General features: G+C 35.0%; 1 protein-coding gene across 1 annotated transcript; it reads left to right on the top strand.

Moving 5' to 3' along the window:
* The first annotated feature begins 6,572 nt into the window (after window positions 1–6,572).
* Window positions 6,573–13,639, top strand: LOC135689935 (NFU1 iron-sulfur cluster scaffold homolog, mitochondrial). Its single transcript, XM_065207302.2, has 9 exons — window positions 6,573–6,733; window positions 8,037–8,184; window positions 8,965–9,031; window positions 9,394–9,508; window positions 10,215–10,278; window positions 10,944–10,983; window positions 11,943–11,984; window positions 12,356–12,454; window positions 13,379–13,639. The coding sequence occupies exons 1-9, from the start codon at window positions 6,598–6,600 to the stop codon at window positions 13,454–13,456; spliced, it is 789 nt and encodes a 262-aa protein (XP_065063374.2). The 5' UTR covers window positions 6,573–6,597; the 3' UTR covers window positions 13,457–13,639.
* Window positions 13,640–13,885: the final 246 nt, after the last annotated feature.

Below are 13,885 nucleotides of genomic sequence, written 5' to 3'. Positions count from 1 at the left end.
CAGACAGTGGTCTTACCTTGATAAATACAGATGCTCTGGTATGCGAAACAAAGCTGCAAGAGCGACAGCTAAATACAAAGAACAAGAAGATTGAAGAGCTGAATGAGAGACTGGAGCACCTTGAAGACATTGTGCAGAAGTGTAAGTTAGTTTTTTTAAGAAAAGTAAACTTACCGATTAAGTGAAAAAAATGGGAATGTATATAGTTAAAGAAGGAATGTTCCAATCTTAAATGCGCCTTTGCTGATTTCTTTCATATTCAGTAAGATATGAATGTGAAAGATAAGATCAATTGTTCTTAAAGCTTTCGGATGATTATTTTTAAGAATGACGAGACGATTTTTTGGCAGTCTTTTTATTCCAATATGTTGCTTGCATTTATTGAAAAATCGGGGTTAAAAGTAAAGAATGTAACATTAACTTGTTAAGTTCAAAGTAGCCTATCATAGTTGGATTGTTCTCATTCACTGGGAGTTTTATAGACAAAAATAACGTATAATTGCAGAATCATTCAATTTCATGGGTAAAATGCCGGTTTCATTGTTTAGAGGCATGGCTTGATTTTAAAAAAACATCTATCTATGATTAGATGCAATTCAGCTTGAGAAAATGAAAAAGTCTGAAGGAATACCTCGTACAAACTGGACAAAGAGCCTGATCGAAGAAAACATTCAAATGAGAGAAAGGCTTGACTGGTTATTTGAGGAGAAAGAACAGACTCAACATGAATGTTTAAAGCTTGAAAATCGTCTTGAAGAAAAGGAGCAGAAGTTGCAACTCCTTCAAGATCACATTCATCGTTTTGAGAGGAAGCAAAAAGAAATACCCTTGCAAAAAGCAGTCCAGGTATGAGATTGAACTGCATTGTTATATGCTACGTACTATTGCAAACATTTGGAAAATAGAGTGTTAATGAAAATGTATAACGGTTCAAGTGAGTTTGGGCTATGTAAAGAGTGCTTTGCAAAGTGGATCAAATTATTTTCGGACCAATTCCATATGCATAAGAAAGAAGACTATCCTTTAATTTGAAATGAGAATATCCTTCCATATCAGTTTGATGCTACCTTTGGCCGTTAATATATAAGGGATAGTAAAATATTATCACTTAGCAGCAGAAAAATCTAAGGATTGCAGCTGAAAGAGAACACCATGATTTGTCTATGTATGATAGGAAGTAAATATTTGGGTCACATACTTTAGAGCTCATGTGAAGTATGTGACGTATTATTGCAAGCATTATGTAACGATATGTAAGGCTTGCATCAGAAAGAGAGTCCCATGGTTTGTCTACGTATGCTAGGAAGTAATATATCACATACATCAGGACACGTCTTCTTATTAAGCGTGTTAAGTATGTGACGTATTATTGCAAGCATTATATAACGATGATAGCCTAGTTTTACAGATTTTGTAATCATTAAGCCTTTGGTAGACAAGAATTAGAAAATTGAGCAAAAGAAATTAGAGCCAGCAAACATTACATCAATGAGTCTAAGGTTACGTAGCGTCACATTGCACAATGTTTTCCTAAAAATTGTCGAAAAAAGGTCTCAGTTTCATCTCCCTGGTACCGAGATGTCAATCATCGGGTCGTTTGCACAGTTGCCTAGTATCTCATATGAACTTTTTAATTTACGGCTGAGAGAAAATTCAGTATAACAAAATGATCACCACTCATAAGGGTCTTTTTCTTTTTTTCAATCTGCATGGTATCCGTCAAAGTCCTAGTGATATTTCTTTTTGTAAATATGTAGAACATTGCCCCTTTTTAATGTTTGGGCCTTCATAGAAACAAGGCCTGTTGTGAACATTTCTTCATTACCAAGAACATGTCTTGTTATGATTATACATGTTGAAAAGACATTTCAATGATCTGTTGCAGGAGAAGACAAAGGAAGTGATGATTTTGGAAATGCGGATCAAATGTCTTGAAAGTCAGATTCAAGATCAGAGCAACAATGTGGCAACTTAAATGAAGAGGATGAGACCTTATCAGGAAGTGAAGTGTTGGAAATGCAGAGCGGAGAAGGATTGAACAAAGAAGAGTTCAATGATGAAAAGTCTGGCTCTCAGTCTGCTTCCCTGGACCTCGGAAGCGAAGGGGGTGAAATGATTAATGGTAGAAGCTCCCCTTTCATTGAGCAACATGAAGGAGTCGCAAATGAGCAAAAATGGAAAGACGATGCAGCTTCTGGTGGGATATGCCTTCGGACAATTAAAGATCTAAAAGAAGACTCAGATCATGTTGGACAGCTGCAGATGATGCAAATTTGTATTGGCAAAATAGCTAACTATTTGCAGATTGATATAGATGTCAACATTCTGCAGAATAATCACCACGGTTCTGAAGGCAGGGCCTGTACTTTAGATGAAATCGAAGGCAAAGTCTTTGCGATTATAAAAGAAAATGAGCATCTGAAGAAAGAAACAAGAGAATTAAAAAGCCTGGTCGAATTTTTGGAATTTGAGCAAACGTTCACAAAGGAAGATTTGCAAGATTCCGAAGAAAGGAATGTGGATCTACAGAAGAAACTTGAAGATGTAGTAAAAACTGAACAGGTTTTGCAAGGACAGTTGACAACCTGGAGTAATCTTTGTGGTAAGCTTTATGCAACTATCAGAAAAGGAGAGCAGAAACCAGCAGAAAAATGTTCCATGCTAATAGAACGTGCTGTAGCAGCCAAGCGGGCACGAAGAAATGTATTGCGACAGAAATGTAAAAACATTGGTGTTCAACTCAAAGCGTGTAAAGCAAAGGCCAACGGATCAAAGAGGTGCATAGACGCATTTGCAGGTAGAAATCTGGAACTGGAGTTGAAAGTTGATTTGCTTCAGTCTATGAACAAAGCAATAACAGATCAAAAAAAATGAATTAGAACTAGCATACAAGAACGAAATTCAAGCCAATATACGCATACAAGATGAACTCGAGGATATGCGGGAGCTAGCCGACAAGGCCAAAATTTTCAGATCAGCTTTGAATGAGCAAAGAAAAGAAGTAGATTTCATCAATTTGGAAACTTTTATGCTTTTCAAGAACTTAAAGGAGGAAAAAGAGCAGCATGCTGATAGTCAAAAGAAGTTACAGGTTGCATTGGTAGGAAAAGAGGTCGTTCAGAAGGGATTTGAAAAAGAAATGAAGAGGTATGAAGATTGTAAAAGAAAACTGTTCGAAATTGAGACAGACAAGGCGAGTGTTCAGGAGACGCTAGAGAAGGTCATTGAGGCGATGTTAGAAGAAGTCAAAGTTGAAAGAAAGAAAAAAGAAGATGCTTTAAAGGATTTGGAAGGGGAAATGAAGATTCGACCTGTGTACGAAAGAAAATTGGACGAATATTTTACAGAGAAGAAAATTTTGGAGAGAAACCTTGAAAGTGAGATAAAGAGAAACCAGGAGGCAGAAAACATCATATCTACGTTGCACCAGATTATTGAAAAGAAACAGAAGAAGCGAAGTCGGTTTAGAAAACTCTTTGGACGTGGCTCAGATTAAGATGATCAAAAGATTTTTTCATTTAATTCATTTAGAAATATATACGAACTTGTAGACGAACTTGTAGAGTAATCATCATTTTTTCCATCATATTTGTTTCGCTGTTTAAACGATGTCCTATTTTTGCATTTTTGATCAGATTTCAAGCGAAACATGTGAGCATAAATTGGATATATGATGTGAAGAATTTAGTATATTGGGTAGCTACATTATATGAAATGCAATCACACAAGGAATGCGATCATATATCAACATTTCCCCCTATCCCAACCAGTGGCGTAGCGTGACTTTTTCAACTGGGTATTCTCTATTAAACAAAAGGGTGGGGCAGGGTGTGGCTCAATGGGGCTTGATGAAAATAGAGGGATAATAGGACGATTAAAAGGACTAGCTTTTGACATTTAATCTATTACTTTAACACTTTTCTTTTTGGTTCGGTTGGCAAGTACTGCACTGTCAGGGCATTACTATGATGAAAACGATACTTTGCTAAAAGGACCCAACGCAAATATACTCTTCGAACTCATTCATTGCATCAAAATTCCATTTCATCAAAAGTAATTCAAATCAAAACGTATCATTGAAAATCAGTAAAATTTTGCTGGTCGAAATATATCCCAATAGTTGTTGTTGAATCCTCTAACATTTGCACTGATGTAAAGAGGAAGTAACTGTAAACACCTAATCTTGATACCTTAATACAAAAGGGCTTTCGAAAGTTTCAAAATTATTCACATAGGGCATTACACGAGTTATAAATAGCTTGTGGTATGCAGTCTAGACTTTTTCTTCATGGCCTAATCGTGATATTTTCAATACAAGTTAATGTTTGAAAGAATCGAAGGTAATGAGATGAGACTGCACGATAATGCAAATAAATGCGCTCGAATAATGCAAACAAAATAGGCCAACAAGATAACTGAATACACCAGGCAACTATAAGGATATTATCCAGGCCTATCTGCATTTACTTTAATTCCGTCTCATAACACAATTAGAAGCATCCCTGATTGACAAGCAATAACAAAATTGACATTTCAAGAGGGCACAGATCTGAGTCAGTGTAGTATTATGTAGAAGCCTACCTTACCTTTCCACTTTGCTGTTGGTAGATTAAGATTAGGGGTCAAATGAGAGAATGATTATGAAACAGTAATGCGGACATTGCAATGGTTTTTTAATTAAGTCATGTTTACTGTTTTCGATGCAGCGCCATCACTCCAACCGCTCCGACGTCCATTATCTGTTTATATCGATCTCAAAACGAGACTATTTTGAACCAACTTTGAGGCTGTACGCTGCATATTTCTCAGCGTACAGGACCATTGTTTTAGCTGATTAACGGCAAATATTATTCATGGAAAGGAGCATTTTGATTGGTTAAAGTACCGTCTAGGGTATTCACTGCGTATTCATGACCGATCTCTATTCAACATGAAGTAGCTCAATCTTCAAAGATCTCCCAGCCTCTCTATGCGTCGCAGTGTTGTTTCCATGAATTTCGTGATATTTTGTACTTGTACAAAATGTAGAATATCGAAGGTAATGAATTCAACCAGAATCAATTGCCCCAAAACATTTTTTAGTTATTACAAATATACGTCGTATCAATATTTTTTCTGAGAAATCTCAGGGTATTCACTGAATACCTTGAATACCCAGACGCTACGCCACTGATCCCAACAGCATTCCCTAGAAATCTAGAATATTTTATTTAGAAGAAAAAGCTGCGTTGTGTTTGCTGTTTGCCTTTAATGATTATTTCAAAAGCTTTGTCAAAATATTAGATGCAGTTATTTTTAACGTATTTAGTCTTAAAAGAGTACCAAACAACGTTAAAGAAGAAATATCCGTAAACATCAAGATGATAGTTTCATAGTAGAACGGAAAAATAACGTCCTACTACTTTTACTAACCAATTCAACCTCATTTGCTCACCCTTTTTGAAGGGCTCTCCTACCAAAATTGAAAATTTAATAAACGGGGATCCTTATAAGAGCGGGGAGTGTCAGAAATTTCTTCGAAAAAAAAATCGGGGGGACGCTTATTGGGGACCTAAGAGTACATTTTCAGATAATACTTAAACGACTCATACAAAAGTAATATGGGAGGTTTTCTAGAGGACAGCACAGCTTTACATTTTTAGCAACTTTGGCAAATCCTCCATGCAGTTTCTTCTGTAATAAAGAGTCTTGTCTCAACGTAATCTAACAGTGAACTGAAAAATGCGCTTAAAAAGTCAATTTTCATTCAACTTAATGTACCATTGCTCGATCCATTGTTGCAAAGCAATATTGCTTCGTTTAGACCTACATACTCAGGAACAGCATACATATCAGAAGATGGTTCAGTTACTGCGGGCTACTGATCCTAGGCATTTGAGTCCTTGTAGATAGTCGCCACAGCTCGACGTCCACGTAGAAATCACGAGGTGTGGTGAGATCGGTCAGATCGAGAGGAAAGACATGACATTGCTCGATCAGCACAGCTTCCATTGCCTAACAAAATCTTCCATCGGAATCCTTGTAGCAAGAAATGTAAATAAAAGCACGAACTCTACTGATTAGATTTGCTATATGACATTTCACTCTTTTTGCTTATTTTTTATACTTCTTTATATAGTCAATTTGTCTTGATTGCAACAAATAAACACGTCACTTCTTTTAACAACAAAGGTACACTAACAACATCGTTGAGATGTTTTCTTCTGTAAACTTATGTAAACTGGATGAAATCTATCAAGTGCCTAAGGTATTGGGAAAGGCAAAATAGATTGGCTGCCGGCAGGAGGGCTAACTAAGATGTTGGCACCCTACGTATGCCATTCTGAAACAACTTTGTGAAAATGTCGCGCATTGTAAGATCTTGTAAAACATAGACAATAGATTTGTTGCTGTATGTTTTTTACATCGATCACAAATATTTAGTCGGCAAAATAGAACTAGAGAAATACAAGTAGATGAGAAATTCTCCTAAAAAAATAATAATATTTTGTGAATTTTAGTTTGAAATCCTTGCAACACAAAGAAAAGATGAGTTTTGATTCTTGGAATTACATAATAACCCAACCTCCTTTTGGTGCTCAACGCAAATTGCAAAACATGGCGGCAAGGACGGCAGCAATTTCGCTTGCAACGATGACGCGTCGATGTATACTACTCAACAGAAGATGCATGCATCATGTGAACACAACAAATTTTCAGAAAAGAATATTATGCTCTCCTAGGTCTCTACCAGGTATTATTTAAACTTTGATAAAGAGACACTCGCAAGTTACATCGCAGAATTAAGAAGCAGGAGAGGTTTCATAACCTCTGATTCCTGCGCCATAATTTTTTAAGATTTCTTTAATTTTCTGGCGTTGTTTCCTTTTTTCCTGGCCTTCTGCTCCTTTCGTTTTTGGTTCCTTGCTGCTGGAAGTCCAGGTTAGTAAGCATGTAGTATGATTTTGGCTACTTCCAGTAACAGCAACAGCACACTATGTCATCTGCACTCCCGACAATTTTTTGTAAAATTACGAGTGCACTCTTGCACACCCAAATAAAGGTCATGGTTTGGCGTGGTTTAGGGAGTGATTGAAAAAATTGAGTGATCATCTTTAGAACAGAACCACCAAGTAGCTTAGTGACCCTGGGCTGAAATTGGAAAATGTTTTATTAAGTTTTTTAGATTAGCTTAAAATAAACTTAAAAATATTTTTTACAGTCATTTTCTTGCAATTTTTTAAAATGTTTATGTGTACTACTTTTTAGGCATACAAGTATAAAAATTGTCTAATTTTGATTAATTCCATTTTTGAAATTAAATGCCTTTCTTTATGAGGCTCCATAGACCTTGCGGCCCTTGGGCATTTTGCCCACTTATCCCCCTCTTGGTGGCCTTGCTTCATATCATCCTTTAGGATTATCATGTGTTTAGCCTTTTTAAACATTATTTCTTGAATTATTTCTTTACTTGCCAAACCTCTAGGAATTTGAATAACAGCCACTGATGCTATGTAGCATAGTTCAACTCTCAATCATTGAATTTCCCTGAGATGTAAAATTGATTATAACCAGATAAGTGCAAAATATTTGCACACACTCAAAAATGTGCATCATAAATGCATTCTTGCATGTCAAGGCAAAAGCTTGTGCACTAGCGAGATCTTGCCGTAAAATCTTGACTGGTCTGCAGTGTAAAAATATTGCAATTCATTATGAAGATTAGGAAAGAAAACTTAACCATATTGCCACTTAAATGGTTCTATACAAGAATAACTGCATCTGCATTTGATCAAAGATTTCATGGTTTTCTCATCCTGTCACAAATATGAGCTGACAACTCATGCCATACCATTTCAAAAGTAAGCATCCAATAATTTACGACCGGTAACAGGGATTTGTAAAATTAACTTTTGCTAATAATTTACGACCGGTAACAGGGATTTGTAAAATTAACTTTTGGTATGGATTTTTTGTTTCTAATAGTCTCTTAATCAGTATTTAGTAACTTCATGGTTTGCCAATCAGTGCCTCAGATGAATTATTTTGTATCACAGGTTTTCTGCAAAAAAGAAATATGTTTATCAGGATACAAGACACCCCAAATCCAAACAGTCTGAAGTTTTTACCAGGATGCAAAGTTCTTGAATCTGGCACTGTTGATCTACCATCACAAACACATGCACACAGATCCCCTTTGGCAAGGTAATTTTTTTCTATTGAAACGCACATAGGGCCTGCTATTACATTAAAAATTTTCTTTACTAATAAATTTTGTTTTCCTTTTTTTATTTGATAGTACAGACACGCTTTCCTGTCTCTCACATTACTTTTGATTGGCATTTAGATATAATTTTTCAGTTCACTTTTTGACTTTATCCGACGCTTTTACTTCAAGGAGTTTAAGAGGAAAAGTACTTCAGTAGGACATTTTCTGCTCTTCCATGCCAATTTCGAATTTTGTGGTACCAAAATGCGTTTTTTGTTTTTTATTTCCATAGCTTTGTTTATTCCTATTTCCATAGCTTTGTTTATTCATCAAGGAGGCCTTCTTTTTGACTGTTTGTGTGTTTCTCAACTTTCATTGAAGACTGCTTGTCATAATGTTTCTTTCCATATTCAGGATGTGTTCTATCTCTTTTCTCAACTCCCTTCTTGTTGTTGGCCCTTTGTTAATGCAAACCTTAATAAGCTATTTATGTGAAGTAGGTTTTTCCATACTGTTACATTAAAACAAAGCAAAATAACAATCTTTGTTAAAAGGTGTGTTGGGATCAACCATGTTCCTTATTTTTACAATGTTCACAATCAGTTGGAATTTGAAATGTACCAATTTGAGAAGCTTTTGAGCCTGTTGGTGACAGTTTTTTAAAGACATGCTCATATTAAGATTTATTTATGTTCACAGAAGTTTCCAAATTACATCTAAATGTTTTTACTATTAGCAAATTTAAAGTATCTAATTGGCATATTACTTTTCTTTAGGCAATTATTTAGAACAAATGGTGTAAAATCTGTTTTCTTTGGACCAGATTTTATCACAATAACAAGGGTATGTCATTGTTATTTCATGTTGTTTACATCTGTTGGTTCTTAAATGATAGTTATTTCTTACTCTTTGTTTGTTTTAAATTCATACAAATGTGGATCCTGATGGTGGGAAGCATTCTGGAGCTAGATAATGCTATTTATACCGAGGCTAGATCCTGTTATTTTGTATTATATATCTAGTGAATTTCTTTAAAAATGTGTATTTACATATTTTATTTGCTTTCACTTATGATCTTTTACATCAGTCATTCAAATATAGGCTTTGTGGGGACCAACAGTCGTTCAGGTGCTTGACAAACTGATCATGTTTTGACTTTATTTTTTTAAATCTAATTTCCTTTTTCCTATACTGCTTATTTTTAGACAAATGAAGATGTCTCTTGGGCAGTTTTAAAACCAGATATTTTTGCAACTATCATGGACTTCTTTGCAAGTAACTTGCCAGTCATGAATGAAGAATTTCCTGAGGATGAAGCAGGTATTTTTGTTGTTTGCTCATAAATTGCCAGTTTTTTCCATGAATCTGGTTTTCACAATTTTGTTTCTATTAATCATTAATCAATAATGGTGTTAATCGAATCAGCTGTTGATCATTTCCATAACATTTTTTTCTAGATACCTTTTAAGAGAGCTGCAAACATCCAGTGTTAATAATCCCTTTCTTTTGTAATTGGCTACAATCACCCTCTTTTCATTTAACATTCAGACTCAATCATTGCATCAATGGCTTAGCCTTTTACCAAATGCCCCTTGCTTTTTCCTGGGATTGCAAGTTTCTTTGGTCCATATGTCCCTTGCTTTTTAAAGTAACCTGTCTGCCATTGATGTATATACCTTCAGTGTCATTTTAGTAGGGCTGTTTTTTATTTTTTTTGGAAAAATTTTGCTCAATTTTGCACATTTTTGTTGACGTTTTGGAAATATCTGTCTTTGTGTAAGTTTTCACAAATTCCTTCTGTAAACACTCATTAACTTTTATGTTCATAGTATGCAGATGAACATGACAAACTTGAAATAAATCTGAAATTGAATTAACCTGTTGAATAAGTGATTTTTCCAACAATTGAAGGATCTTCACAATTCAGCTAAGTAAATTGCTGCCTATAGTCATTTTTGTTGCTATGATTTTTTTTGTCCAAGAATTTGATTTCCTGATTTTGTACATTTTGTTTTTTTATCAACAGACTCATTTGATGATGATGATGAGATTGTGCTAATGATAAAAGAATTACTTGATACCAGAATAAGGTGGGCATAATTCTCATGTTCCCAGAAATGGCACCTGTGAAAAATCTTGTTATATAGATATGCAAAATAATGCCTTTTGTAAATTCTAAATTTTGAAAGATGATCTTAAGAAAAGTCCTATAGTCACAGTCGATGGTAATGTAAACCTCTTTGCCACATAAAGTTTCTCTTTGATAATCCTGAGTTTTTAGCTCTTTTTAAGTGTAAGTATAAAAAATTATTTGGTTTGCCATTATAGCAGCTTGGAACTATTATATTGCCACATAACTTAATTTAAAGTACATATGCCAAAAATGTATGCTCCATGTAAAATTTTGAAATTTTGCTCATACACAAAAGGAGTTTGTTTTCATCTTAGAACTCCATTGGTAACATTCTCAATAGGCAAGCAGCACTGATTGGTCAACCTTAACAGTCATGTGCTCGTGTTTCTAATTGGCCTATTTTGATCAACAACTGGGTATAATATTTCCTAGCGTAGCGTTTTGGATCAATGTTATGACGTTTTAAACTCCGAAGAGTGTCAGGCGAAAGGCTTTAATTTACTCAATTGTTTGTTTTTTCAAAGCCATTTTCAAGTTTTGTACCACCCAAAGATTGTTTGCAAATTTTGCTATGTATAGCAGGAGGTTTTTTCCTTTTGAATTACTTTTTGTTTTTTGTAGACCTACAGTACAAGAAGATGGTGGTGACATAATTTTTAAGGTTAGTTTCACTCTTGTTTTTATTTCTTTTTGGTTAATAGGTCTGGCAGTTTGTAGACTTAAAAAACACAGTGTAGAAACTTATAAAGTTGCAAAATCAGTTAAAGTGTGAGAAGATTTAACCAAGTAATTTAACTTTTAAAGTAGCCTATGCTCACAAATCATCATTAGGTAGTATCTTCTATCAGAAGGTTGGCTACCATGACCCTCCAACTATCCCAAAATCTGAGTTTTGGTTTGTGGTCATGGTCATAGATAAAACTCACACAGCTCACATAGCTATGTTTAAAAACCAATTTTGGAAAGATGTGACTACATTTACTTTCCCCCCTGGGGCTAAATACATGCACAAGCTGAAATTAGCTCCTACCTGTAAAAACTGGTGATCTGTTTTAGATTAGCATTGATGTTCAGATATTGCACTAAACGCTATCAAGCAGGCTGGTGAATTGTAGCTTGTTGTTTTCCTGGATTTACCGCTTAGCCATATTCTTGCTTATTAGCCTGTGAAGTATAGTCTTTAGTCATAGAAGTAAAATATCTCTTAATCTCCTATTCAATGAGCATTATCTATAAATAGTTAATGATCTGATGATAAAGTTAACATTGGTTTTCAGTAAACTATTTCAGGTTTGGGTTTTTTTGGCAACTTAGAAGAAGATTCTGCACTACACTTGTTTTCAAGAACCAGTTTTTGCAGACATCTGATTTAGATGTATCATATTTGCAAAATGCTTTGTAAACCTGTAAACTGTGCAATGCCGCAACCTGCGATCTCAAAACTAACATTATTGACAATTTCAATCATTAGAAATTCTGGATGTTAAGTCCTTATGAAATTAAAAGTGCTTACAGGCTTCTAGTTTACAGCGATACCATCCTAGTTTTTATAAATATTTTTAGAAAATTTTAATTCAGGAAATCAGTTCATGTTTCTAATCTCCAGTCCTTTCAATACAGGGATTTGATCCTGACACTGGAGTTGTAAAATTGAAAATGCAGGTGTGATTTTGACGAAAATTGTAGATTTTCTGTTTACCTACCAAAGTTATATTTGTATAAGAACATCTTTTAAATGCAGGTTTTTTCCCTAAACTTCAGGCTGTGTTTTTACATTGATTTCATTTCTTTGCTTAGTGAATTGGCACATTTTAACTATATAATTGTATTGGTCGTCTTGGATCTAAATGAAAAGCCGTTTGGCATTTAAATTAAAAAACTATGGGCTTAGTGCAACAGAACCTTTCATCATTGCCTGTTTTTTGTGTTCAAAAACTGTTTAAGTGCGCGTATCTTTGGTGTACGCAACCCTCTTTTGTTATATGACGTCACTCTTGCGAAGTTTTGATTAATCGACTGTTTTTCATACTAAGGGCTCCTGTTCCAATTGTCCAAGTTCTGCATTAACATTAAAAAGCGGCGTCGAGAACATGTTGCAGTTTTATGTACCAGAAGTAGTCAAAGTCGAAGAAGTATTTTTTTTTTATTCATTTATCCGTTACAGATATATGCGCTTTGAGTTTAATATGTATGGCAACTATAGCCTAATTATTTTCTACCGTACCAGAACTCTTGGTGCCAATCAAATGTTTGAATGCAAGAAACCAGACACAGTTAACACTACCTGCAGTTTTTGCTGGCAGATTTGTTATAAGTTAAGACTGGAACGCGTGTTATCGCGATTAATCGATTTGTGTTTATCTCTTCCCGTAACCCAAGCACTAATCGGTTGAAGAAGATCTCATTCAGTTGATTCATGTCGTGCCTATTTTTCTGAATATCAACGAGAAAATTTACCTTGTACAGTATGGGAGATTTAGTTCCTGCAAGTGGTTCTAATTTCCTTTATTCTGCTTCCAAATATTTGCTGTAAGCAGGTTTTTATACGGTTTAAAAAGGCGCTTTGATGTGGAAAATGTTTTACTTTAAGACTTTGTAATGCCGTTTCCAAATGGACAAAGGTTATTCAGTCCGCTTAGGTGAATCTTCATCCATAGCGTATAGGCTTTCCCTAGATCTGACAGATTAAAACAAAACACTTGTGAAATTATTGAAACACTTGTGAAAAAATATCTTTACAACAAGAGAAAAAGTGCAGCGAAGCCTTTTTAGGTGAGCGCGAAATATAATTGGAAATAGAGGACCTTCTGTCATAGTTAGGGTTGGAAATTGTTATATACAGCGTACTCTCATCACCAATTTATGAAAATTTTTGAGCACCCTCCATTATCAACTGCCCCCACCTCAAATTTGGTCCGGATGCGCCCCTGGAAACGTTAAGCAAATGACATCGATCTTTCTCCTATTCCTCCGCTTATTCTCCTAAGAATCTAATTTTAGTGTAGAATTTCTTCGATGTGTAGAATTTCTTCGAATGTCAGTTTGTTTTTCTTCAGGTTACTGATGAACTTGATGAAATAAGTCAAACAGAATTCGAGAAACTGGAGCAAAAGCTGAATGAAAAGGACCCGTAGAAGTTTTTTCATTATTAATTGGAAACCATGCTAGACCAGAAATTCAGCCTGAATTTTGAATATGAAGCCCAAATGGTGACAAGTGTCTTTTGATAGAATTGATCTAAATTTACGTAGGAATCTGTAGCATATCTTATAAATTGTAGTTTATATCTCTTATCCACATCGTATTTAGTCTGCCTATTGTCTATTTTCGCTCAAGCCGGGTCAGGTTGCTAGGGTTTTTTGGGGGGGTGGGGGGGGTGAATATGTGAGAAACTTTCTGTCTTTGAAGATGTCACTTGAAATAAGGAACAGTCATAACGTCATTTGAAGAATTCCATTTTCCTTTCTGATTTTATTTTATTTTATTTCAAATATTTAGTTCTTATTTCATTTCAAATATTTAAGGAGGTTGCCGATTTTCAAGGGACCTTCAATTTGAATTTA

The sequence above is a fragment of the Rhopilema esculentum genome, chromosome 5 (genome assembly GCF_057945365.1).
Source record: "Rhopilema esculentum isolate cy_ngs chromosome 5, ASM5794536v1, whole genome shotgun sequence".
NCBI classification, from domain to species: Eukaryota; Metazoa; Cnidaria; class Scyphozoa; order Rhizostomeae; family Rhizostomatidae; genus Rhopilema; species Rhopilema esculentum.
The sequence above is the reverse complement of the archived record's forward strand: the minus strand, read 5'-3'. Positions and strand labels throughout refer to the sequence as shown.